Genomic DNA, 26,243 nt, shown 5'->3' with positions numbered 1-26,243 from the left:
ATTGTCAGTGTATTAGAGGTCTCTGGATTGTCAGTGTATTATAGGCCTCTGGATTGTCAGTGTATTATAGGCCTCTGGATTGTCAGTGTATTATAGCCCTCTGGATTGTCAGTGTATTATAGGCCTCTGGATTGTCAGTGTATTATAGGCCTCTGGGTTGTCAGTGTATTAGAGGTCTCTGGATTGTCAGTGTATTAGAGGTCTCTGGATTGTCAGTGTATTATAGGCCTCTGGTTTGTCAGTGTATTATAGGCCTCTGGTTTGTCAGTGTATTATAGGCCTCTGGATTGTCAGTGTATTATAGGCCTCTGGATTGTCAGTGTATTATAGGCCTCTGGATTGTCAGTGTATTATAGGCCTCTGGATTGTCAGTGTATTATAGGCCTCTGGATTGTCAGTGTATTATAGGCCTCTGGTTTGTCAGTGTATTATAGGCCTCTGGATTGTCAGTGTATTATAGGCCTCTGGATTGTCAGTGTATTATAGGCCTCTGGTTTGTCAGTGTATTATAGGCCTCTGGATTGTCAGTGTATTATAGGCCTCTGGTTTGTCAGTGTATTATAGGCCTCTGGTTTGTCAGTGTATTATAGGCCTCTGGTTTGTCAGTGTATTATAGGCCTCTGGATTGTCAGTGTATTATAGGCCTCTGGATTGTCAGTGTATTATAGGTCTCTGGGTTGTCAGTGTATTAGAGGTCTCTGGGTTGTCAGTGTATTATAGGCCTCTGGGTTGTCAGTGTATTATAGGCCTCTGGGTTGTCAGTGTATTAGAGGTCTCTGGATTGTCAGTGTATTATAGGCCTCTGGTTTGTCAGTGTATTATAGGTCTCTGGATTGTCAGTGTATTATAGGCCTCTGGATTGTCAGTGTATTATAGGCCTCTGGGTTGTCAGTGTATTATAGGCCTCTGGGTTGTCAGTGTATTATAGGCCTCTGGGTTGTCAGTGTATTATAGGCCTCTGGGTTGTCAGTGTATTAGAGGTCTCTGGATTGTCAGTGTATTATAGGCCTCTGGATTGTCAGTGTATTATAGGCCTCTGGATTGTCAGTGTATTATAGGCCTCTGGGTTGTCAGTGTATTAGAGGTCTCTGGATTGTCAGTGTATTATAGGCCTCTGGATTGTCAGTGTATTAGAGGTCTCTGGATTGTCTTGTGTGCTAATTGCTTTGTTTTTTTTTGTATCACCTTGTGTTTTGAAACATTTCTATCATTCTATGTAACCCTGTGTGTTAATCAATGGTAAACTGTATTTCATATTCTTTAAATATATGAAGTAAAGCTTTTATTCCTATTGCTGTGTGACATTGTGTCCATCTGTGATTAATTGAATGACTTGGTTCCCACAGCTATGAATGTTCATACTCACAGTAATGAATGGGTCTACCTGTGTGGACTCAAGGCCTTTAAGGTGTTCTCTGCTGGCCCAACTAAAATTGATGGAACAAAATAAATGTGACTACTATACCATATTTTAATAGTTCCTAAATGGTATATGAAGCAGCTAGGTCAGGTGACTATTGCTACCCAAACCTGAATCTAAAGAACCTAGAAAATATTTATTATACAAAGTCACCAAACAATGAACTACAAGACCATGGTGCTTGCCTACGGAGCTGTGAGGGGAACGGCACCTCCGTACCTTCAGGCTCTGATCAGGCCCTACACCCAAACAAGGGCACTCCGTTCATCCACCTCTGGCCTGCTCGCCTCCCTACCTCTGAGGAAGCACAGTTCCCGCTCAGCCCAGTCAAAACTGTTCGCTGCTCTGGCACCCCAATGGTGGAACAAGCTCCCTCACGACGCCAGGACAGCGGAGTCAATCACCACCTTCCGGAGACACCTGAAACCCCACCTCTTCAAGGAATACCTGGGATAGGATAAAGTAATCCTTCTAACCCCCCCCTTAAAAGATTTAGATGCACTATTGTAAAGTGGTTGTTCCACTGGATATTATAAGGTGAATGCACCAATTTGTAAGTCGCTCTGGATAAGAGCGTCTGCTAAATGACTTAAATGTAAATGTAAGTAGATCTGTGTTGTGTCTTTGGCTATGCCGGATTAAGTGATATGACCTGCTATTCTATAAAATAATTTCTCTGTAATTAATATTACCTGATTAAGCTAATCAGGTAAATGTAATTAACTAGAAAGTCAGGGCACCACGAAATAATGTTATCTTCCGAATAAACTCTTAAAGACCTAGTAATCTTTTACATCAGTAGCAGTCAATATTTAATCGTCACTTATTTCAGTCTCATCTGAAAGTTAAATTCTTGATTATCTTCACGAACCCTGGCTAACAAGTTCAATCAGCAATACAAAACTTGGTTTAATTATTTATTTACTAAATACCTAAATAATCACACAGAATTACCTATACACAGAATGGATCATACATTGATTACAAATTATGTCATACAGGAAAACGTCCCTAGTGGACGGAACAGATATGACGGCTGGTTACACAAAGAAAGGGGGTTGGGTTTTGAATGAAAGAGCGGGAAGACTGAGAAACAAAAAATATTTTGTCTCTCTATCGGGCCGTAGGCAGCTATGCTATCGTAAATACAATATCTTATGCATTATAAATAACCGCCCATTTGGAAAAGGAAAAGGCAAGGAATATTTACTCTGAGCTGCACTTTAATAGGTTGGTCGTAGATGGAAGGCCGTGTTGCCCAGCAGGGATCTCTTGTCCTCTGAAGAACATCTCTGGTGGTAAACTAGATACGTTGTAGTATCGTTGAATGTGTTAGACTAGATACTTCATCCGTCCTTTCCTAGCCCACGTTTACAGCGGCTGCTGCTAACTCAACGGCTAGGAGGTATCACTTCTGGAATGAATAAGAGTTCAAAATTCATACCAAGTTGCCATACTTTTAAGCTTGCGCTATATTCTGGCTGGTATAGTCGAAATTCATCCTTTTGGCGTGTCGATAGTCACCTTCACATTGAACACTATGCTAATTTCGTTAGGTTATTATCTGAGCCCTTTTAACGTAGGACCGTCGTCCTCACGTCCTCAGAACAGAAAGTAGAATTTTCGTCAACGGGTTTATATAGTGGTGAAAGAAGGGCGTGTTTCATAGTTTACAACCAAAGTCTGTTCACTTGGGCGGGGCCTCTGAGTGAGCAGAGTTTCTCTATGACAAACCGTTCTCTCATTTAAGAAGCTAAAATTACATTTAATCTTTTCACAAATAGTTTCATATTTAAACATTTAAATTGCACAACAATTCCATGTGAAACTAGAATGTGCCGGCTTTCCAAGATACAGTTTATGTCATCCTGTCATTAGTAGTAATGTCTCAGACAACAACTGATCTGAGATCATATTCATTAAGTACCAATGCATATTTTCAACTGGTTAGATTACTGAAATATGGTTCCGTTACCCACCTTTTGATGTAACTAGACTCTTTATGTTACAAAGGCTTTACAAGAGTCAACTCTATAAAGTAGAGAGAGAGAAAAGGGGAAAGGTATTTATGGGGGTCATAAACCTCCCCCAACAGGCCAACGTCATGACATCTGAAAACAGGCAGGATGTTAAAATATTAAATACATTTTATTTCACAAGCGAACAATGACAGTTTGGCCTTTTCACAGAAAGACAACTTTGAACATCTCATTGTGGGTCTTCTGGTTGGTCAGTAAAGCAGAGAGACATGCAGTCTCAGCAGCTGCTTACTGCAGAGTGTGTGTGTGTGTGTGTGTGTGTGTGTGTGTGTGTGTGTGTGTGTGTCTAAAGACCGATATATTGGACAGATACTTCCTTCCCCATCATTAGTCCCCCTCCCATCTCTCCTCCTCCTCTCTCCTCAGCCCCAGTTGTGTTGGTCTTCCTCTGTGGTGGTCAGTATGTCAGTAACCAGGCCGGTGCCAATAGTTTTGTTGCCATCTCTGAGAGTGAACCGTTGACCTTTCTCCAGAATCATAGGCTGGCGCAGCGTGAGGGTCAGAGATGTGTCTTCACCTGGCATCACCATGTCCTGTTAGAGAGAGGAGAAGAGGGTCAGTCTTTCCTCAAAGAAGATAAAGCACAGCCCTGGACTATGGTGCACACTTTATTTTAGAATACACAAATCACATCAGGGAAAAAGATTGACCATTTCCAAAGGTGACAGATGGACACACACCTTGTCTCCTGCCAGGCAGACCCTGCAGGCCATGTCCCAGGTGAGTGAGAACATGACTGGCATGAAGTTACTGACAAAGGGCTTGTGTCTGCCCCCCTCCTCCTTACTCAGAACATAGACCTGGGATGAAGAGATGTTTTAATGACAGATTATACATTCATTCAATTAAATAACACATATCCTAACCTTGGACTACTAGAACAATACACTAGTACATAAACACAATTTACAAATACACCACATACTACACCATAGCTCTAGACAGACGCATTTCATTTGATCAACTACTCCAAATAGTTAAGAGAGTTAAATTTAAAATGGTGAATAAAGGGAAATTATTTCAGAAGACTAAATACTGGGAATACTAGACTGCAACACTGCGCATACGGTACACCAACAGTTCACACTCCTCTAGGCCTGCTAAAGGAAGATACAGACCTGGACTTTATTTATGAGGTGATACAGGCCTGGACTTTATTTATGATGTGATACAGACCTGGACTTTATTTATGAGGTGATACAGACCTGGACTTTATTTATGATGTGATACAGACCTGGACTTTATTTATGAGGTGATACAGGCCTGGACTTTATTTATGATGTGATACAGACCTGGACTTTATTTATGAGGTGATACAGACCTGGACTTTATTTATGATGTGATACAGACCTGGACTTTATTTATGATGTGATACAGACCTGGACTTTATTTATGATGTGATACAGGCCTGGACTTTATTTATGATGTGATACAGGCCTGGACTTTATTTATGATGTGATACAGACCTGGACTTTATTTATGATGTGATACAGACCTGGACTTTATTTATGATGTGATACAGGCCTGGACTTTATTTATGATGTGATACAGACCTGGACTTTATTTATGATGTGATACAGGCCTGGACTTTATTTATGATGTGATACAGACCTGGACTTTATTTATGATGTGATACAGACCTGGACTTTATTTATGATGTGATACAGACCTGGACTTTATTTATGATGTGATACAGACCTGGACTTTATTTATGATGTGATACAGACCCGGACATTATTTATGACGTCATACATAGACCTGGACTTTATTTATGATGTGATACAGACCTGGACTTTATTTATGATGTGATACAGACCTGGACTTTATTTATGATGTGATACAGGCCTGGACTTTATTTATGATGTGATACAGACCCAGGCTTTATTTATGATGTGATACAGACCCGGGCTTTATTTATGATGTGATACAGACCCGGGCTTTATTTATGATGTGATACAGACCCGGGCTTTATTTATGATGTGATACAGACCCGGGCTTTATTTATGATGTGATACAGACCCGGACTTTATTTATGATGTGATACAGACCCGGGCTTTATTTATGATGTGATACAGACCCGGGCTTTATTTATTTCTGATACAGACCTGGGCTTTATTTATGATGTGATACAGACCTGGGCTTTATTTATTTATGATACAGACCTGGGCCTGGACTTTATTTATTTATGATACAGACCTGGGCCTGGACTTTATTTATTTATATGATACAGACCTGGGCCTGGACTTTATTTATTTATGATACAGACCTGGGCCTGGACTTTATTTATTTATGATACAGACCTGGGCCTGGACTTTATTTATTTATGATACAGACCTGGGCCTGGACTTTATTTATATGATACAGACCTGGGCCTCGACTTTATTTATTTATATGATACAGACCTGGGCCTGGACTTTATTTATATGATACAGACCTGGGCCTGGACTTTATTTATTTATGATACAGACCTGGGCCTGGACTTTATTTATTTATGATACAGACCTGGGCCTGGACTTTATTTATATGATACAGACCTGGGCCTGGACTTTATTTATTTATGATACAGACCTGGGCCTGGACTTTATTTATTTATGATACAGACCTGGGCCTGGACTTTATTTATTTATGATACAGACCTGGGCCTGGACTTTATTTATTTATGATACAGACCTGGGCCTGGACTTTATTTATTTATATGATACAGACCTGGGCCTGGACTTTATTTATTTATGATACAGACCTGGGCCTGGACTTTATTTATTTATGATACAGACCTGGGCCTGGACTTTATTTATTTATGATACAGACCTGGGCCTGGACTTTATTTATTTATGATACAGACCTGGGCCTGGACTTTATTTATTTATGATACAGACCTGGGCCTGGACTTTATTTATTTATGATACAGACCTGGGCCTGGACTTTCTGGTGGGGCTGGATGGAGCCTGGTTTGCTCATCACCATCCCTCTCCTAATGTCATCCCTCTTCAGCCCTCGGACCAGAGCCCCCAGGTTATCTCCTGCCTCTGCTCTGTCCAGAGACTGGTGGAACATCTCAATGCCTGGGGAGGAGAGAGGGAGCGAGGGAAAGAAAGATGGAGAAGGGAGGTGAAGTGAGAACAATTAGACTCAGAATGGTGGCGTGTTTGGAGGTTTTGGATGGAGTTGAGGGGTTACCAGAGGGATATTTTGGGTAACTCCGTCCAGTAGTCTTATTACTGGGTAATTGGTGCTAGAAGTGCAGTGGAGCAACTGTTGTAGTTGTAACTTGGTGTTAGAGCTAGTTCTGTCACTACACTGTACTAGGGGTTAGGGCTAGTTCTGTCAGTACACTGTACTAGGGGTTAGGGCTAGTTCTGTCACTACACTGTACTAGGGGTTAGGGCTAGTTCTGTCACTACACTGTACTAGGGGTAGTTCTGTCACTACACTGTACTAGGGGTAGTTCTGTCACTACACTGTACTAGGGCTAGTTCTGTCACTACACTGTACTAGGGCTTGTTCTGTCACTACACTGTACTAGGGATAGTTCTGTCACTACACTGTACTAGGGGTTAGGGCTAGTTCTGTCACTACAATGTACTAGGGGTTAGGGCTAGTTCTGTCAGTACTCTGTACTAGGGGTTAGGGCTAGTTCTGTCAGTACTCTGTACTAGGGGTTAGGGCTAGTTCTGTCAGTACTCTGTACTAGGGGTTAGGACTAGTTCTGTCAGTACTCTGTACTAGGGGTTAGGGCTAGTTCTGTCACTACACTGTACTAGGGGTTAGGGCTAGTTCTGTCACTACACTGTACTAGGGATAGTTCTGTCACTACACTGTACTAGGGGTTAGGGCTACTTCTGTCACTACACTGTACTAGGGATAGTTCTGTCACTGCACTGTAATAGGGGTTAGGGCTAGTTCTGTCACTACACTGTGCTAGGGGTTAGGGCTAGTTCTGTTACTATACTAGAGGTTAGGGCTAGTTCTGTCCGCACACTGTACTAGGGGTTAGGACTAGTACTGTCAGTATACTGTACTAGGGGTTAGTTGTAGTTCTGTCACTACACTGTACTAGGGGTTAGGGCGAGTTCTGTTAGTACTCTGTACTAGGGATTAGGGCTAGTTCTGACAGTACTCTGTACTAGGGATTAGGGATACTTCTGCCAGTACTCTGTACTAGGGGTGAGGGCTAGTTCTGTCACTACACTGACAATGAACAGCAATGTGTTAAACTGTATTTACAGGAATAATTCTAGTAATCTAAACACAGTTTTACAGCATATGTTACCTGTGTGCTACAGCTCTACAATTAGAACAATGAAAGCTCTATGAATTACTAAAAATACAAATGTTTGAACTGAATTGAAATTCAACCTTTCTATAGTGGTGTGGCTCCCCATTCACTTACCAGTGACCACAGACTTGAAGGCACGGTTGTGCCCCACAAACTCACAGTCGTCGCCCTTCTTAATGATGCCCGTCTCCAGAGTGCCAGTCACCACCGTACCCCTGCCTGAAAGAGGGATGAATACACGTTTAATACATCGGTTTTATTCTCAGAGGGAGACGTGGTTAGACAACAGCAGACAGATCAGAGACATGAGTACTGACAGGACAAGTACATCAATCAAATAAACGGTGAAACAGAAAGGTACAAAGGAAACTGATACAAGTGCTTCCAAACAGTTACTGTTACTAAGTCACAACGACAGGGAGAGGAGAACGGAATGTTATAGATTCACTGATCATTCCTACACAGATGTACAGGAAACAGGCACGTTGTTCCCATCACAAAACACATGCAGCACAGACATAACGGAATCATTTCAAAGACGTTTTATCAAGATAGCTCAGTGGCTACGGAAACCGTAGTCAAACACTGGGATGAGCAAGGGGGCAGGCTCTGTATGCACGGGACAGTGGGATCCTATAGCAGTGTTTTATCTATTGTCATGTTTTCATTAGGAAACGCCTTCTATCTGAGGTGCACAGTGCAAGAGCTTGAATTTATGCACTACTTCTGAATGTCATTTTAAATAGGTTAACAATGAGTCGATGACATAGTGAGGAGAGGAAACCACCTAGTGGCAACACCGCTTTTAAACTAAATGACAAAACTGAGTTTCTTTACAATGTGAGCTAGTTCTCAGTCACCTGGGATCGAGTAGACTCCCTCGATAGGCAGCAGGAAGGGCTTCTCCAGCTCTCTCTTGGGCAGAGGGACGTATTCATCCACTATCTCTAGGAGCTTCAGCACTGCGTTCACCCCCAGGTCAGGCTGTTTGTTCTGGGGAGGTTAGATGAGATGAGACAACAGGTAAGGTTTCACCTAAAAGGTAGCCTCGTAATTACCAGACTGATTACTGCTGCACTGTCTGGAAGGAATGCCATTTGGGCCGAGAGGCGATACCCAAAACAAATTCAAAAGTGATTGGATCACCTTCAACCAATCAGAAAAAAAGAGGCCACAGTGCTACATTTTTCAGAAGTAACACCAGCACTTGCCATTTCTCAAGAGAAAGGCATATCTAACACCAGAACAAGTAGGCTAAATGAGCCAAAAAAGGCAGCTAAGTATATAAACGTCAACGTGAGGTTAACATAAATACAGTAGCCCAACATCAGCCAGGGGTATATCTAATGAATTTGTCCCTAATGTTTTTGCGAAACCGTAGCAATGATAGAGATGAGGGTACTGCATCAGATTCAATAGACACGGTCTTGATACAGTAACCTCAGACAGCCTTCAGTTTATTCAACCTTCTACTTTAGATGAGATGCTTTCACACTAAACGGTACTAAACGATTTCATAACCGCCATCGATAAGAGACAGTACTGTGCAGCCATCTTCATCGACTCTTCATTGACTCTGTCAATTACCGTATTCTTATCGGCAGACTCAATAGCCTTGGTTTCTCTAATGACTGCCTCGCCTGGTTCACCAACTACTTTGCAGACAGAGTTCAATGTGTCAAATCGGAGGGCATGTTGTCCGGACCTCTGGCAGTCTCTATAGGGGAACCACAGGGTTAAATTCTCGGGCCGACTCTTTTCTCTGTATATACAGTGGGGGAAAAAAGTATTTTATCCCCTGCTGATTTTGTAGGTTTACCCACTTACAAAGAAATGATCAGTCTATAAATTGTAATAGTAGGTTTATTTGAACAGCGAGAGACAGAATAACAACAAAAAAATCCAGAAAAACGCATGTCAAAAATGTTATAAAATGATTTGCATTTTAATGAGGGAAATAAGTATTTGACCCCTCTGCAAAACATGATTTAGTACTTGCTGGCAAAACCCTTGTTGGCAATCACAGAGGTCAGACGTTTCTTGTAGTTGGCCACCAGGTTTGCACACATCTCAGGGGGGATTTTGTCCCACTCCTCTTTGCAGATCTTCTCCAAGTTATTAAGGTTTCGAGGCTGACGTTTGGCAACTCAAACCTTCAGCTCCCTCCACAGATTTTCTATGGGATTAAGGTCTGGAGACTGGCTAGGCCACTCCAGGACCTTAATGTGCTTCTTCTTGAGCCACTCCTTTGTTGCCTTGGCCGTGTGTTTTGGGTCATTGTCATGCTGGAATACCCATCCACGACCCATTTTCTATGCCCTGGCTGAGGGAAGGAGGTTCTCACCCAAGATTTGACGGTACATGGCCCCGTCCATCGTCCCTTTGATGCGGTGAAATTGTCCTGTCCCGTTAGCAGAAAAACACCCCCAAAGCATAATGTTTCCACCTCCATGTTTGACGGTGGAGATGGTGTTCTTGGGGTCATAGGCAGCATTCCTCCTCCTCCAAACACGGCGAGTTGAGTTGATGTCAAAGAGCTCCATTTTGGTCTCATCTGACCACAACACTTTCACCAGTTGTCCTCTGAGTCATTCAGATGTTCATTGGCAAACTTCAAACGGGCATGTATATGTATTCTTGAGCAGGGGGACCTTGCGGGCGCTGCAGGATTTCAGTCCTTCACGGCATAGTGTGTTACCAATTGTTTTCTTGGTGACTATGGTCCCAGCTGCCTTGAGATCATTGACAAGATCCTCCCGTGTAGTTCTGGGCTGATTCCTCACCGTTCTCATGATCATTGCAACTCCACGAGGTGAAATCTTGCATGGAGCCCCAGGCCGAGGGAGATTGACAGTTCTTTTGTGTTTCTTCCATTTGCGAATAATCGCACCAAATGTTGTCACCTTCTCACCAAGCTGCTTGGCGATGGTTTTGTAGCCCATTCCAGCCTTGTGTAGGTCTACAATCTTGTCCCTGACATCCTTGGAGAGCTCTTTGGTCTTGGCCATGGTGGAGAGTTTGGAATCTGACTGATTGATTGCTTCTGTGGACAGGTGTCTTTTTTACAGGTAACAAGCTGCGGTTAGGAGCACTCCCTTTAAGAGTGTGCTCCTAATCTCAGCTCGTTACCTGTATAAAAGACACCTGGGAGCCAGAAATCTTTCTGATTGAGAGGGGGTCAAATACTTATTTCTCTCATTAAAATGCAAATCAATTTATAGCATTTCTGACATGCGTTTTTCTGGATATTTTTGTTGTTATTCTGTCTCTCACTGTTCAAATAAACCTACTATTAAAATTATAGACTGATCATTTCTTTGTCAGTGGGCAAACATACAAAATCAGCAGGGGATCAAATACTTTCCCCCCCCACTGTATCAATGATGTCACTCTTGCTGCGGGCGATTCCCTGATCCACCTCTACGCAGACGACACCATTCTGTATACTTCTGGCCCTTCCTTGGACACTGTGCTAACTAACCTCCAAACGAGCTTCAATGCCATACAACAATCCTTCCGTGGCCTCCAACTGCTCTTAACCGCTACTTAAACCAAATGCATGCTTTTCAACCGTTCGCTGCCCGCACCTGCCCGCCCGACTAGCATCACCACCCTGGACGGTCCTGACCTAGAATATGTGGACAACTACAAATACCTAGGTGTCTGGTTAGACTGTAAACTCTCCTTCCAGACTCACATCAAACATCTCCAATCCAAAATCAAATCTAGAATCTGCATTCTATTTCGCAAAAAAAGCCTCCTTCACTCACGTCGCCAAACTTACCCTAGTAAAACTGACTATCCTGCCGATCCTCGACTTCGGCGATGTCATCTACAAAATAGCTTCCAATACTCTACTCAGCAAACTGGATGCAGTCTATCACAGTGCCATCCGTTTTGTTACCAAATCACCTTATACCACCCACCACTGCGACCTGTATGCTCTAGTTGGCTGGCCCTCGCTACATATTCGTCGCCAGACCCACTGGCTCCAGGTCATCTATAAGTCTATGCTAGGTAAATCTCCGCTTTATCTCAGTTCACTGGTCACGATAACAACAGTTCACTGGTCACGATAACCCGTAGCACATGTTCCAGCAGGTATATCTCATTGATCATCCCCAAAGCCAACACCTCATTTGGCCGCCTTTCCTTCCAATTCTCTGCTGCCAGTGACTGGAACGAATTGCAAAAAAAATAAAATAAATAAATAATAAAAAATAAAAAAAAATCGCTGAAGCTGGAGACTTTTATTTCCCCTCACCAACTTTAAACATCAGCTATCTGAGCAGCTAACCGATCGCTGCAGCTGTGCAAAGTCCATCTGTAAATAGCCCACCCAATCTACCTACCTCATCCCCATACTGTTTTTATTTGCTTTTCTGCTCTTTTGCACACCAGTATCTCTACTTGCACATCATCATCTGCTCATTTATCACTCCAGTGTTAATCTGCTAAATTGTAATTCTTTGCTACTATGGCCTATTTATTGCCTACCTCCTCATGCCTTTTGCACACACTGGATATAGACTTTATTTTTTCTACTGTGTCATTGACTTGTTTATTGTGTTATTGGCTTGTTTATGGTTTATTCCATGTGTAACTGTGTGTTGTTGTCTGTGTCTGTCACATTCTTCTTCGTCAGACGATAAGGAAAAATCATTGTCGGACCAAAACGCAGCGGGATCATGTGTACTCATCTTCTTTATTTAGGAAAAGAAGGGAAACCAAAATAAACACGTACACAAAACACAATGACGCATAAGAGGCTGGTAAGGCAACTAAGCTATACCTAGCACAATCTCCCACAAACTCCAAACACAAACACATACCTAATGATAGGACTCTCAATCAGAGGCAACTACAAAACACCTGCCTCCAATTGAGAGTCCAACACCCAATACCTAAACATAGAAATACTAAACTAGAAAGAACACAGAAATACAAAAACATAGAACATAACCCAAAACCCGGAAATAATAAATCAAACACCCTTCTAAACAAACCACCACCCCGAACCACATAAAACAAATACCCTCTGCCACATCCTGACCAAGCTACAATAACAAATAACCCCTATTACTGGTCAGGACGTGACAGTGTCACACTGCTTTGCTTTATCTTGGCCAGGTCGCAGTTGTAAATGAGAACTTGTTCTCAACTAGCCTACCTGGTTAAATAAAGGTGAAATTATTTTTACTTTTTTTTAAACACAGAATGGAGCAGCTCTGATAGGGAGCAGAGTTTATTTAGCAGAGTTCAGACTGTCATGTAAAGCTTTATATTTAGCCATCACCTTGGAAGTATGACGCTACATGCGTTGTTGTCCTGTTGTCTACTGCCTGTCAGCAACAGCGCTACATGTCCGTCATCAACTAAACCACCCCCATAGTTCAGAGGATGCTGATTGGTCCGAAGCAACGGTGATAGAAAAGGCGGGGCACCTGCCGTCGCAGCCCTTCCTGACTGACATCCCTACCAGACTGATGCCCAACCAGACTGATACCTCTACCAGACTGATAGCCCAACCAGACTGATAGCCCTACCAGACTACCTAAAAGGACGACATTGAAATAAGTCAGTTGACTTTGTGTTTTTAAACATCAATTATGTTGCATGTATGTATTATTGTACTACCATGGCTGAAGCAACAGTTTGTATATTAAAATGGTAAAATAAAATAAATGGATCAACCTTGCTAGCGAGCTGATAGCCTATCTGGCAGTCTCTATGGGGGTACCACAGGGTTCAATTCTTGGGCCAACTCTTTTCTCTGTATACATAAATGATGTCGCTCTTGCTGCTGGTGAATCTCTGATCCACCTCTACGCAGACGACACCATTCTGTACACTTCTGGCCCTTCTTTGGACACTGTGTTAACAACCCTCCAGACGAGCTTCAATGCCATTCAACTCTCCTTCCGTGGTCTCCAACTGCTCCTAAACACAAGTAAAACTAAATGCATGCTCTTCAACCGATCGCTGCCTGCACCTGCCCGCCTGTCCAGCATCACTTCTCTGGACGGTTCTAACTTAGAATTTGTGGACAACTACAAATACCTAGGTGTCTGGTTAGACTGTAAACTCTCCTTCCAGACTCACATCAATCATCTCCAATCCAAAGTGAAATCTCGAATTGGCTTCCTATTTCGCAACAAAGCATCCTTCACTCATGCTGCCAAACATACCCTCGTAAAACTGACCATCCTACCAATCCTCGACTTCGGCGATGTCATTTACAAAATAGCTTCCAATACCCTACTCAACAAGCTGGATGCAGTCTATCACAGTGCCATCCGTTTTGTCACCAAAGCCCCATATACTACCCACCACTGCGACCTGTACGCTCTCGTTGGCTGGCCTTCGCTTCATAATCGTCGCCAAACACATTGGCTCCAGGTCATCTACAAGACCCTGCTAGGTAAAGTCCCCCCTTATCTCCGCTCACTGGTCACCATAGCAGCACCCACCTGTAGCACGCGCTCCAGCAGGTATATCTCTCTGGTCACCCCTAAAGCCAACTCCTCCTTTGGTCGTCTCTCCTTCCAGTTCTCTGCTGCCAATGACTGGAACGAACTACAAAAATCTCTGAAACTGGAAACACTTATCTCCCTCACTAGCTTTAAGCACCAGCTGTCAGAGCAGCTCACAGATCACTGCACCTGTACATAGCCCATCTATAATTTAGCCCAAACTACTACCTCTTCCCCTACTGTATTTATTTATTTTATTTATTTTGCTCCTTTGCACCATATTATTTATATTTTATCTCTGAACTTTCTTCAAACTACAAATCTACCATTCCAGTGTTTTTCTTGCTATACTTTATTTACTTTGCCACCATGGCATTTTTTTGCCTTTACCTCCCTTATCTCACATCATTTGCTCACATTGTATATAGTCTTATTTTTTTATTTATTTTTTATTTTTTCTACTGCATCATTGATTGTATGTTGTTTTACTCCATGTGTAACTCTGTGTTTTTGTATGTTGTCGAACTGCTTTGCTTTATCTTGGCCAGGTCGCAATTGTAAATGAGAACTTGTTCTCAACTTGCCTACCTGGTTAAATAAAGGTGAAATAAAAATAAAATAAAATAAATAAATAAAAAAATCTGAAGTTGTGAGGTTATTCTGTCACCGCCCCAACACTACCTCGTACCATGCACTCACCTCCAGGGCACAGAGGGCCGAGCCGATGACGACGGGCGTGTTCTCACCGTCGTAGCCAAACTCTGTGAGCAGCTCTCTGATCTCCAGCTCAACCAGCTCCAGCATCTCCTTGTCCTCCACCGCATCCGCCTTGTTCACAAACACCACCACGTGCTCCACGCCAATCTGCCGGGCCAGCAGGAGGTGCTCCCTGGTCTGGGGCATCTGTCCGTCTGTCGCCGCCACCACCAGGATGCAGCCGTCCAGCTGAGCCGTGCCTGTGATCATGTTCTACAGGAGAAAGGTCAACATGTCACCCTGTGTGACCTTTCATACTGTCATTCTCTATTTCTTTACCTTTCATACTGAACACTGAGGAAGAGCCTGCTAGTCACCATCTCTCTGTACTGTTTATACCTGCTGTATCCCGTGACTAATCAACGAGGATTTGATCCATAGCCTCTAACCACCATTAAAATTCTGGTCCCGTAATCACAAAGCGTCTCAGTAGAAGTAGAGATCTAGGATCGGTTTTGCCTTTTAAATTACAGACCTGCCAACCACGTAAGCACCCCCGATCATTTAAAATAAATGTTTCTGTCATTTAGCAGACGCTGTTATCGAGAGCAACTTACAGGAGCAATTATGGTTAAGTGCCTTGATCAAGGGCACAGAGATCTTTCCCCTTGTCAGCTCAGGGATTTAAACCAGCGAACTTTTGGTTACTGGCCCAACGTTCTTAACCCGTAGGCTACCTGCCGCCCCACGACAGCGCACGCGCGATACCCACACTGCTCAAATCATAGGCAAATACACATTTTAGTTTTTTTAACCTAATAATGATGTTGGCAGAAGACTGCCTCAGCAGGAATGGTATGCTATAGAATGTTAAAGGTAGTTGGTCATTTGCTGCTCTTCAGTAGTGAACTAGAAATACATTTAAATGTGTAATCAGGGCTCTTCCTGATGTAGGCCAAAGGTTGGGTAGAGGGAGGTCCAGAGCGGTTTAGTCAACTTCCCCCTCAGGAAGTTGGAGCATTTAGCAATTTTGAAAAACCTGTAACTGCCATTTCCTGAAACGTCTTAAATTATATCAAACAATGTAGCCAACACAGAAGACTTGTTTGAGCGTAAATAAAACTGAAGTGGTCTCAATTAAGCTTTCAACATTTTTCTAGGTTCAATTTAGGGGTAATGATTATTCTAATTAATAGTTGTCTTTATGTGGATTGTCTAGTGAAAATGTAAACTGTCTTAATTTTGTTTGAGGAGAAAATTTAGAATAATTAAATTACTGGATGCAATGTAGTAGTTCCAGCAGACTGTAGTAGTTCCAGCAGACTGTAGTAGTTCCAGCAGACTGTAGTAGTTCCAGCAGACTGTAGTAGTTCCAGCAGACTGTAGTAGTGTAGCTGACTGTAGTAGTGTAGCTGACTGTAGTAGTTCCAGCTGACTGTAGTAGTTCCAGCTGACTGTAGTAGTTCCAGCAGACTGTAGTAGTTCCAGCAGACTGTAGTAGTTCCAGCAGACTGTAGTAGTGTAGCAGACTGTAGTAGTTCCAGCAGACTGTAGTAGTTCCAGCAGACTGTAGTAGTTCCAGCTGACTGTAGTAGTGTAGCTGACTGTAGTAGTCTAGCTGACTGTAGTAGTGTAGCTGACTGTAGTAGTTCCAGCAGACTGTAGTAGTTCCAGCAGACTGTAGTAGTTCCAGCAGACTGTAGTAGTGTAGCAGACTGTAGTAGTTCCAGCTGACTGTAGTAGTTCCAGCTGACTGTAGTAGTCCAGCTGACTGTAGTAGTCCAGCTGACTGTAGTAGTTCCAGCTGATTGTAGTAGTTCCAGCTGATTGTAGTAGTTCCAGCTGATTGTAGTAGTCCCAGCTGATTGTAGTAGTTCCAGCTGACTGTAGTAGTTCCAGCTGATTGTAGTAGTTCCAGCTGATTGTAGTAGTTCCAGCTGACTGTAGTAGTTCCAGCTGACTGTAGTAGTTCCAGCTGACTGTAGTAGTCCCAGCCGACTGTAGTAGTTCCAGCAGACTGTAGTAGTTCCAGCAGACTGTAGTAGTTCCAGCTGACTGTAGTAGTTCCAGCTGACTGTAGTAGTTCCAGCTGACTGTAGTAGTCCCAGCCGACTGTAGTAGTTCCAGCAGACTGTAGTAGTTCCAGCTGACTGTAGTAGTTCCAGCTGACTGTAGTAGTTCCAGCTGACTGTAGTAGTCCCAGCCGACTGTAGTAGTTCCAGCTGACTGTAGTAGTCCCAGCCGACTGTAGTAGTCCAGCTGACTGAAAATGGCCATCTGGACCTTTTCCTCCACTTCCTTCTTGGCATCTCCTACAAGGCCTACTGACACCAACAGGAAGCAGATCACAGAGCAACAAGAAAACAGTCAAGTACATCAAGGAGAAGATCAGAAAGAAACTTCCTCTGGAGAGATGCATCAATCTGTTCCACTGTCTGAATGAACTGAATGACCATTCTCTAGTGGAGGAAATCCAAAGCTACCTGAGATCAGGAAGTCTCTCAAAATCTAAACTCTCATCTGGACAGTGGTCAGCTCTGGTCTTCATGTTGCTGACCTCAGAGAAGCTGGATGTGTTTGACCTGAAGAAATATATCAGATCAGATGCGGCTCTTCTCAAACTTCTCCCAGTTGTCAGATCCTCTAGAACAGCCCTGTAAGTGCTTAGTCAAATTACATTCCAGACAGCATGCTAATATAACATAATCAGTTTGCATTACTAGTTCGGCTGACATCTCAGTCCCAAAAGCCGGGATTTATTTGTTGGCACATGGGTAAGAAGCAGCTATGTTTCCACAGGCTGAACGAATGTAAACTCACCAAGAAAAGCTGAGGCACTGGCTTCTGTTCTCAAATCAAACTCATGCTGTCTGAGACTGCTGGACATGAGTGGCAATAAACTCCAGGATTCAGGAGTGAAGCTGCTCTCTGCTGGACTGGAGGATCCACACTGTAAACTGGAGACATTGAAGTGAGTGACTTTGACTGTCTCCACTGCAAAGGAAAGTGGATGTTGTAATTATAAAGATGTAACTTCTTCATGTTGTAAATGTAGTTATAGATTTGTGTGGATTACTTAGCTGCATCATCACTGTAAACTGGAGAAACTGAGATGTGTGACTGTCAGATGATATTATGAAGCTGTAAATTACAACTTAATGTTGTCTAAAGCTAGGTTTCCATACAATTGGCAACAGGTTTTCATGTGAATATAAAAAAATCCGTACACATGAAATATGCTAATTTCCCTATAAAATTGACTTGTTGCAGATAAGTCTGTGCTTGATGGTTTCCATCGCATTTTCAACTGTTGGCCTACTGATGGTTTTGTAACAAAAAATGTTGCTTATATAGCGAATGTGCCCTCTCTGGTATTGGCACTTGCGCTCTAGCCAACAGCTGGCAGATACAGTGCAGGTATATAGCCTATATGATGAAATTATTATGAACAAAAGAGAGACAGCAGCGAGCATCGATCATAATATCACCAGAATAGGACCCTTGATATTTGGAAAGGAGCATCAAGCTCATCTTTCACCACCCTGTGAAGTTCATCGTAACGAATCTCACCTGTAAGACTAATAAACTGCGTGCTTTCCTGAGTCGTAGTAGGAGGACCACACAACATGTGACTCCAAATATACCTCGATATGATGGTTATTATATCAACATTTGCTGATAAAAGCGTTTCCACCGCCATTTCTCTGATAATACATTTTACAGACACAAAAAGATCCCACCTTGTCTAGAGTATTTCATTTGGAAAGGTAACTGACAGATTTTCTATTTCCATTAGGCCTGTCATTACATTTTTTACCCGACATGTACTTTACGTGCGTAAAAGGTTTGGATGGAAACCTAGTTAATGTAGTTATAGATTTGTGTGGGTTACTAAGCCGCATTATCTCTCACCAGGTTGAATGATTGCAACCTAACTGAGAAATCCTGTGAGGTGTTGGCTTCAACTCTCAGCTCAAACACCTCAAGTTTGAGAGAGCTTGACCTGTGAGGAAATGAACTCCAGGATTCAGGAGTGAGATTCATCTGTGCTGGACTTGAGAATCCACAATGTAAATTGGAGACACTGAGGTAAGACTAACCCTCATGGAGTTTAACTTACATTTCACAGGTCCTGAAATTAATACATGGCAGTGCACTGGACAGCTGACAATGCTACTTTCAAAGGTAATTTATGATTGAGTGATGCACTACATTTAGAGTGAATGAGTTTTCCACAAACAATGGGAAAATTTCATCAGCATTGTCGGCTGTCCAGTGCACAGCTCTATAACTTGGGACTAAATTCCGGCTTTGCCTCGGTCATAATTGGGCCTTGGTCTCTGTCATAATTGAAGACAGCATCACAGAGGAAGGCTGAGGATCCACTCTATACACTGGAGACACTGAGGTGAGTTTTACTGATCAGTTTCATGAGCACACTGATAAAGTGTACAATAAGCCATTGTAGACATCCAGACACTTATCTTCATTTGTGCAAACCGGTTTTGCAACAAAAACTAGTTTCTAAGTTCAGGTCCGTTTTTGTTCCGTGTTCTTCTCTTTGATGTCTAGTGAATATGACCCCTATATGTCTATGCTGCTGTATGTGGACTTAGATCCACTTGCCTTCTTTATTTCCCAGGTTAAATTATTGAAAGCTCACTGAGATGCTATGAAGCACTGGCCTCCGCTCCAAGTCCTTGGTTTGATTGAACTGTAAATAGATGTAAATGTGATTTGATGTGTTTTCTGTTTCTGTTGCGTGTCAGTGGAGTGTGTGTTCTGTTAGCTTAGTAAAAAGTAGGGCTGGGCGATATGGCCAAAATATTATCATGGTATTAAAAATATAAATAATAATGACTGTATTTGACAGTATTTAATGTTTTTTTTAATAATAACAATTCTAAATTTGCTTTATGATTTGACAGTATTTTGTTTTTTAATAATAATTCTACATTTTCTTTATGAGTAGTGTGTGACAACACAAATATTCTAGGTGATTTCAATGGGTCTTTCTCCATTCTGATTTTGTTATACTGTTCAATTCAACTTCAATTTCTGCATTTGAGGTCATTTCCAGTTATTGTGACAGGGTAAGAACTAATGTGTTGATGGGTGTTTCCTAGGGGACCCTATAATCTTTGGCTACATTGAAAGTTCTCTTAGCTACTTCATGTAGCTAACGTTCATGCTTTGCGTTTACCGCTTTAATTTAGAAGACACTGTTGTACAAACAGCATGCTGATTTAGGTCTACACGATCACTGGTATTATTAGGCTGTATAGCTAATTACGTTTGCTCTTACTCAGTACATTTATTAGCTAGCTAGCGATTAGCATTAGCGGCTAACAAGATTTAGGAAAAACTTGTTTAGAAAAGACAAACTAGCTGTTTGCAGATGTAAGAAACACAAGCTAATTGTGTAATTATAGAATGCGAATAGATTAATATTAAGAAGCAAAGTGACAACTGCATCGTTGTCAGCAACAGTGTTTCATAATGTTACATTGACCATGTAGACTGAACGCAAGTGTCTCGTGGTTGAGGAACATCAAATGTGCTCCTTGAGTGACAGGGGGCGTGGCTAGGTCTGTGTGGAAAGCGACCTAGGGGAGAGTGGAGAGAGATGACTCCAGTAGCGAAGTAAACTATAAAAATGGACGTTACACACTGCGTCTCACATTTAACAAACCAAACATTCAAATACCGGTACAGAAGGTAAAGTAAAACCCAAACCCGTCCGTGCATCAATACCGGTATATCGCAAAAAACGGTATACAGCCCAGGCCTAGTAAAAAGCTCTCCTTTTAAAATGACATCATGCTATATCCATCATGTCTATACATATTGACTGTAGTTCAGTGTGTTCTGTTAGCTCAGTAAAAAGCAATTTTATAAAGACATCATGCTATATCCATCATGTCTATACATATTGACTGTAGTTCAGTGTGTTCTGTTAGCTCAGTAAAAAGCCATTTTATAATGACATCATGCTATATCCATCATGTCTATACATATTGACTGTAGTTCAGTGTGTTCTGTTAGCTCAGTAAAAAGCAATTTTATAAAGACATCATGCTATATCCATCATGTCTATACATATTGACTGTAGTTCAGTGTGTTCTGTTAGCTCAGTAAAAAGCCATTTTATAATGACATCATGCTATATCCATCATGTCTATACATATTGACTGTAGTTCAGTGTGTTCTGTTAGCTCAGTAAAAAGCCATTTTATAATGGCATCATGCTATATCCATCATGTCTATACATATTGACTGTAGTAAAGTGTGTTCTGTTAGCTCAGTAAAAAGCCATTTTATAATGACATCATGCTATATCCATCATGTCTATACATATTGACTGTAGTTCAGTGTCTCTACTAGTGTCACTATAGTAAACTTAATATCAACAACCTTATTGTATTACTAGTAACTCTACATCTTACCAGACTGATATCTTTATATTCCAGAGTATTAGAAGTCTCTGGACTGTCTTGAATATGTGTTGTACACTGCTTCGAGGATTTTATTTATTTATTTATTGTAGCACCTTGGGTTTTGAAAAGTGTGTTACAAATCAAATATATTTCTTATTATCGTAATGTAGAATTACTTACATTGTATGTACCTCTGTGTTAATCTCAGTATAATCTGTCAGTGTATGTAACCCTGTGTTAATCTATGATAAACTGTATTATATATGTTAATTGTTCCAAAAGCCAAGTGAAAATGAGACTTGATATATGAAGACTAGGATTGGGTATTTCAGCCCCGTTCTTATTCCTTAAGTGCATCCATCCCTCCTCCCTTCCTTGAATCACTGATTGGACAGGTGAACAAAAGGGCTCCTTGGCTTTCACTTCTATAGTCAGTTCAAATGAGTGATTAGGCTACTTAAATGAAGGGAGAATGGATGATGGCACTTTTACAATCATTTGAATGGTGTGTGTGTGTACACCTGTGTGCATTTCCATTGCATAGTTCAGTAATTGGGAAATGTTTTGTGATGTGAAATGGGGAAGTAGCCTAGATATGACTGCCTGAACAGATGTTCAGTTTCAGTTGCAAATTGATTATTTTGAAAGCAAGTTTGAGGTGGTTATGCCCTCTGAAAGCAGTTTTAAATCCTGATGGCTGGTAGTGACTTGAATCTTTGTGCTGACAGATGTTTGGAATAAATAAATACGTCATGGGTGTTGTCCTATAGCAGAAGGGCAACGTGAACAGTTTGGGAAGCACTTTTAATACTGTTGCAGCCCCAATAATAACAGAAAGCATCAAGTGGTATTACTCTAAAGAAAACTTACGAGTCATCAGATCTGCTGGCTATCAAGGAAATATGACATCATCTGATGTCTCCTTTCTGCTTGTTTACTCCTTTTCGAGATGACAGTTTCCTTGGAGAGGTTCATGGAACCAGCGATCTTTCCAATGAGCACTACATGTTTTTCATTTGAAAAATAAGACAAATAACAATATATCATTAACATTCAGTCATCATCAATCTATTCTAGCCAATACATTTAAGTAATATTAAAACACTTTCAATAACCCACACATACTACACACAACCTGCACTTATTGAAATGCATGCATGAAACCCACACACAAACACACACAAAAAGTACACACACACACTTTTGTTGGTATTGTAAATGGGTCATGTTTGACATAACTTTATAGATGGCCATTTCATGCATTTATGGAACCTGTCTTTAGGACAAAAATAAGCACCCACCACACACACACACAGGTCCCATGTGCACTTTGCACTTAAGGAATAAGAACATTTTCAGTAAGTTACTGCAAGTTACTGCAAATGTTTTATGGGCTACACATTCCCCATTTCTCTCTCTCGTGCCCACGCACACACACTCACTCAATCAATTATGGAACGCCGTTTGGGTCTTTGCGTGTCAAAAAAGATATACGTCAAATAACACTATTTGACATGTCAAATAAGCTTGTTGACCAATCAGGACCTGAATATGACTGCACGTCACATACTAATTTAACGCGTTCATACATTTTTTAACATAGTTATTACACATTGATTACACTAACACTCGTATTTCATGTCACAACGATTCGTTGGACTTTGCGGTTTTATTGTGGGACTGAAACAACTGTGAATTGAGCCACATTTATTGTCAACCTATGTGTATTGAACACTATTCCAGAGGAAAAACAATACTGCGTGGATGTTTTGGCGTCTGATAACTCTGAGGAGGACGGTGGGAAAAAATATATTGGGTCTTGAGTAGACTGACCCTAATTCATTGATCCCCAATCTTGGTAAAGCTGTACAGTGCAATATGAATGTCAATACACACAACAGGCTGACTGGGGAGGTGACTTCACAGTCACAGTCCCGCGATAAGAGCTACAGTGCTAATATTTGCATAAACTCTTCACAGATGTGTTCTGTGGGTGTCACAGAGGAGACTGACACCCCATTTAATTGCTTCACATTCCAACCTTGTTTAACATTATCTAGTCTAAATATGGCATGATACCACCAATTGTAACCTTCTGCATCACTTTCAAATAGGTACTTTTATTTTGAAGGTAACCCACAAATTCCACTATTGTGCATAATCCTTATTGTGGCTAGCTTCACAACACGACCCGGTCGGTCGATCCTCACTCGCCAGATGAAGGTAGCTGGCTGCTTATAACTTTAGCTTTGGGCAACAGGGTTAAGTAGCTGGCTAGTGTGAGGATATACACTGCTCAAAAAAATAAAGGGAACACTTAAACAACTCAATGTAACTCCAAGTCAATCACACTTCTGTGAAATCAAACTGTCCACTTAGGAAGCAACACTGATTGACAATAAATTTCACATGCTGTTGTGCAAATGGAATAGACAACAGGTGGAAATTATAGGCAATTAGCAAGACACCCCCAATAAAGGAGTGGTTCTGCAGGTGGGAACCACAGACCACTTCTCAGTTCCTATGCTTCCTGGCTGATGTTTTGGTCACTTTTGAATGCTGGCGGTGCTTTCACTCTAGTGGTAGCATGAGACGGAGTCTACAACCCACACAAGTGGCTCAGGTAGTGCAGCTCATCCAGGATGGCACATCAATGCGAGCTGTGGCAAGAAGGTTTGCTGTGTCTGTCAGCGTAGTGTCCAGAGCATGGAGGCGCTACCAGGAGACAGGCCAGTACATCAGGAGACGTGGAGGAGGCCATAGGAGGGCAACAACCCAGCAGCAGGACCGCTACCTCTGCCTTTGTGCAAGGAGGAGCAGGAGGAGCACTGCCAGAGCCCTGCAAAATGACCTCCAGCAGGCCACAAATGTGCATGTGTCTGCTCAAACGGTCAGAAACAGACTCCATGAGGGTGGTATGAGGGCCCGACGTCCACAGGTGGGGGGTTGTGCTTACAGCCCAACACCGTGCAGGACGTTTGGCATTTGCCAGAGAACACCAAGATTGGCAAATTCGCCACTGGCGCCCTGTGCTCTTCACAGATGAAAGCAGGTTCACACTGAGCACGTGACAGACGTGACAGAGTCTGGAGACGCCGTGGAGAACGTTCTGCTGCCTGCAACATCCTCCAGCATGACCGGTTTGGCGGTGGGTCAGTCATGGTGTGGGGTGGCATTTCTTTGGGGGGCTGCACAGCCCTCCATGTGCTCGCCAGAGGTAGCCTGACTGCCATTAGGTACCGAGATGAGATCCTCAGACCCCTTGTGAGACCATATGCTGGTGCGGTTGGCCCTGGGTTCCTCCTAATGCAAGACAATGCTAGACCTCATGTGGCTGGAGTGTGTCAGCAGTTCCTGCAAGAGGAAGGCATTGATGCTATGGACTGGCCCGCAAGTTCCCCAGACCTGAATCCAATTGAGCACATCTGGGACATCATGTCTCGCTCCATCCACCAACGCCACGTTGCACCACAGACTGTCCAGGAGTTGGCGGATGCTTTAGTCCAGGTCTGGGAGGAGATCCCTCAGGAGACCATCCGCCACCTCATCAGGAGCATGCCCAGCCGTTGTAGGGAGGTCATACAGGCACGTGGAGGCCACACACACTACTGAGCCTCATTTTGACTTGTTTTAAGGACATTACATCAAAGTTGGATCAGCCTGTAGTGTGGTTTTCCACTTTAATTTTGAGTGTGATTCCAAATCCAGACCTCCATGGGTTGATAAATTGGATTTCCATTGATTATTTTTGTGTGATTTTGTTGTCAGCACATTCAACTATGTAAAGAAAAAAGTATTTAATAAGATTATTTATTTCATTCAGATCTAGGATGTGTTGTTTAAGTGTTCCCTTTATTTTTTTGAGCAGTATATTTTATTAAACTAGATGTGGTGCATAGCTTATGAATACATTAATGTTAAACATAACAGGTTTGTATTGTATTAACATAGATTGAGCAACATATAATAGACGTGACTAACTGGAGGGTTGCTGTGCAGCAGGGGTGTAGGCTGAGTTAGACTCGTGACAGACACACACACACACACACACTGCCTGGTTGTGAAGCCGCTCAAGGACATGTGTTCGTGAGGAACTGGTAGAGTGGAAAATAACTGTAGCATAAAAACAGGCATTGTCCTTGGGGTGGCTGACTCAGACAAATACACCTGGCAACAGTGATGCGCCAAGAGGCTGGGACCAGCCTGTGCGCCTGCGATAGGCTGAGCAAGTCTAAACCACGCTCAATCTCTACTCTGACAGGCCCGCTCTGAGCAGGAACTATCTCTGTCAGAGTATTAAAGAAGAACTTTGTGTTTGAACAGTTCAGTTCTCTGTTTGCCCTGTGAGGTGTTACAGTGAGCCCGAAGATTGCATTTACCATTTATTCGCTTGACTAATTAAATTGAATAAAAAGTAGAGAATATATTCAGTGACTTAGTGTTAAATTCTGTTCTGATACCAGATTTGATTGACGCAACCCAACAGTACCAAGCTAAAGCTAGCTAGCTACCCAGAAGTTGAAGTTGCGGTCGAACAAATAATGCTTTATTACCAAGGCGGTATTGTAAACACATCGTTCGTGGCCGGTGTTTGCTTGTTTGCAGACTTTTTGTACAGCTTTGACCGTGCTCTGGTAGTAGTGGTGGCGCTTGGCTTGCACGTGCAAATTCATCACACACAACATTCTATAATAGAACAGTATTATTTGACGTGTCCATTTATAACCTTATTTAACGCGTAAAATCGTGTTATTTGGCGTGTATCTTAGACACGCAAATACCCAAACGGCGTTCCATAATCAATCAATCACACACACACACACACACACACACACACACGGGTCCCATAAGTTACTAGCCACATACAGTAGTTAGCTACGTTGCATGGGCTACACATCCCCC

The 26,243-nt window shown here is 42.3% G+C and overlaps 1 protein-coding gene and 1 long non-coding RNA gene across 2 annotated transcripts; one reads left to right on the top strand and one right to left on the bottom strand.

The window, feature by feature from the left end:
- Window positions 1-3,555: 3,555 nt before the first annotated feature.
- LOC106606341 (elongation factor Tu, mitochondrial-like) lies at window positions 3,556-16,202 on the bottom strand. Its single transcript, XM_045719787.1, has 7 exons — window positions 16,182-16,202; window positions 14,908-15,177; window positions 8,596-8,728; window positions 7,850-7,954; window positions 6,370-6,521; window positions 4,140-4,259; window positions 3,556-3,992 (listed from the first exon to the last, which is right to left on the bottom strand). The coding sequence occupies exons 2-7, from the start codon at window positions 15,172-15,174 to the stop codon at window positions 3,822-3,824; spliced, it is 948 nt and encodes a 315-aa protein (XP_045575743.1). The 5' UTR covers window positions 15,175-15,177; window positions 16,182-16,202; the 3' UTR covers window positions 3,556-3,821.
- A 1,109-nt stretch (window positions 16,203-17,311) lies between these two features.
- On the top strand, window positions 17,312-18,929 carry LOC123743391 (uncharacterized). Its single transcript, XR_006770156.1, has 3 exons — window positions 17,312-17,560; window positions 17,704-17,875; window positions 18,820-18,929. It is a non-coding gene; the product is annotated as an uncharacterized lncRNA (long non-coding RNA).
- The last annotated feature ends 7,314 nt before the right edge of the window (window positions 18,930-26,243 follow it).

This window comes from Salmo salar, chromosome ssa06 (genome assembly GCF_905237065.1).
Source record: "Salmo salar chromosome ssa06, Ssal_v3.1, whole genome shotgun sequence".
NCBI lineage: Eukaryota > Metazoa > Chordata > Actinopteri > Salmoniformes > Salmonidae > Salmo > Salmo salar.
The sequence above is the reverse complement of the archived record's forward strand: the minus strand, read 5'-3'. Positions and strand labels throughout refer to the sequence as shown.

Excerpts from the sequence above, each read along its gene's own strand:
- LOC106606341 (XM_045719787.1), bottom strand. The coding sequence starts at position 15,174 with ATGATCACAGGCACGGCTCAGCTGGACGGCTGCATCCTGGTGGTGGCG. Across the intron at positions 8,729-14,907 it reads CGGCCCTCTGTGCCCTGGAG|AACAAACAGCCTGACCTGGG; the intron begins GTGAGTGCATGG and ends TAACCTCCCCAG. Across the intron at positions 3,993-4,139 it reads TCTGCCTGGCAGGAGACAAG|GACATGGTGATGCCAGGTGA; the intron begins GTGTGTGTCCAT and ends TCTCTCTAACAG.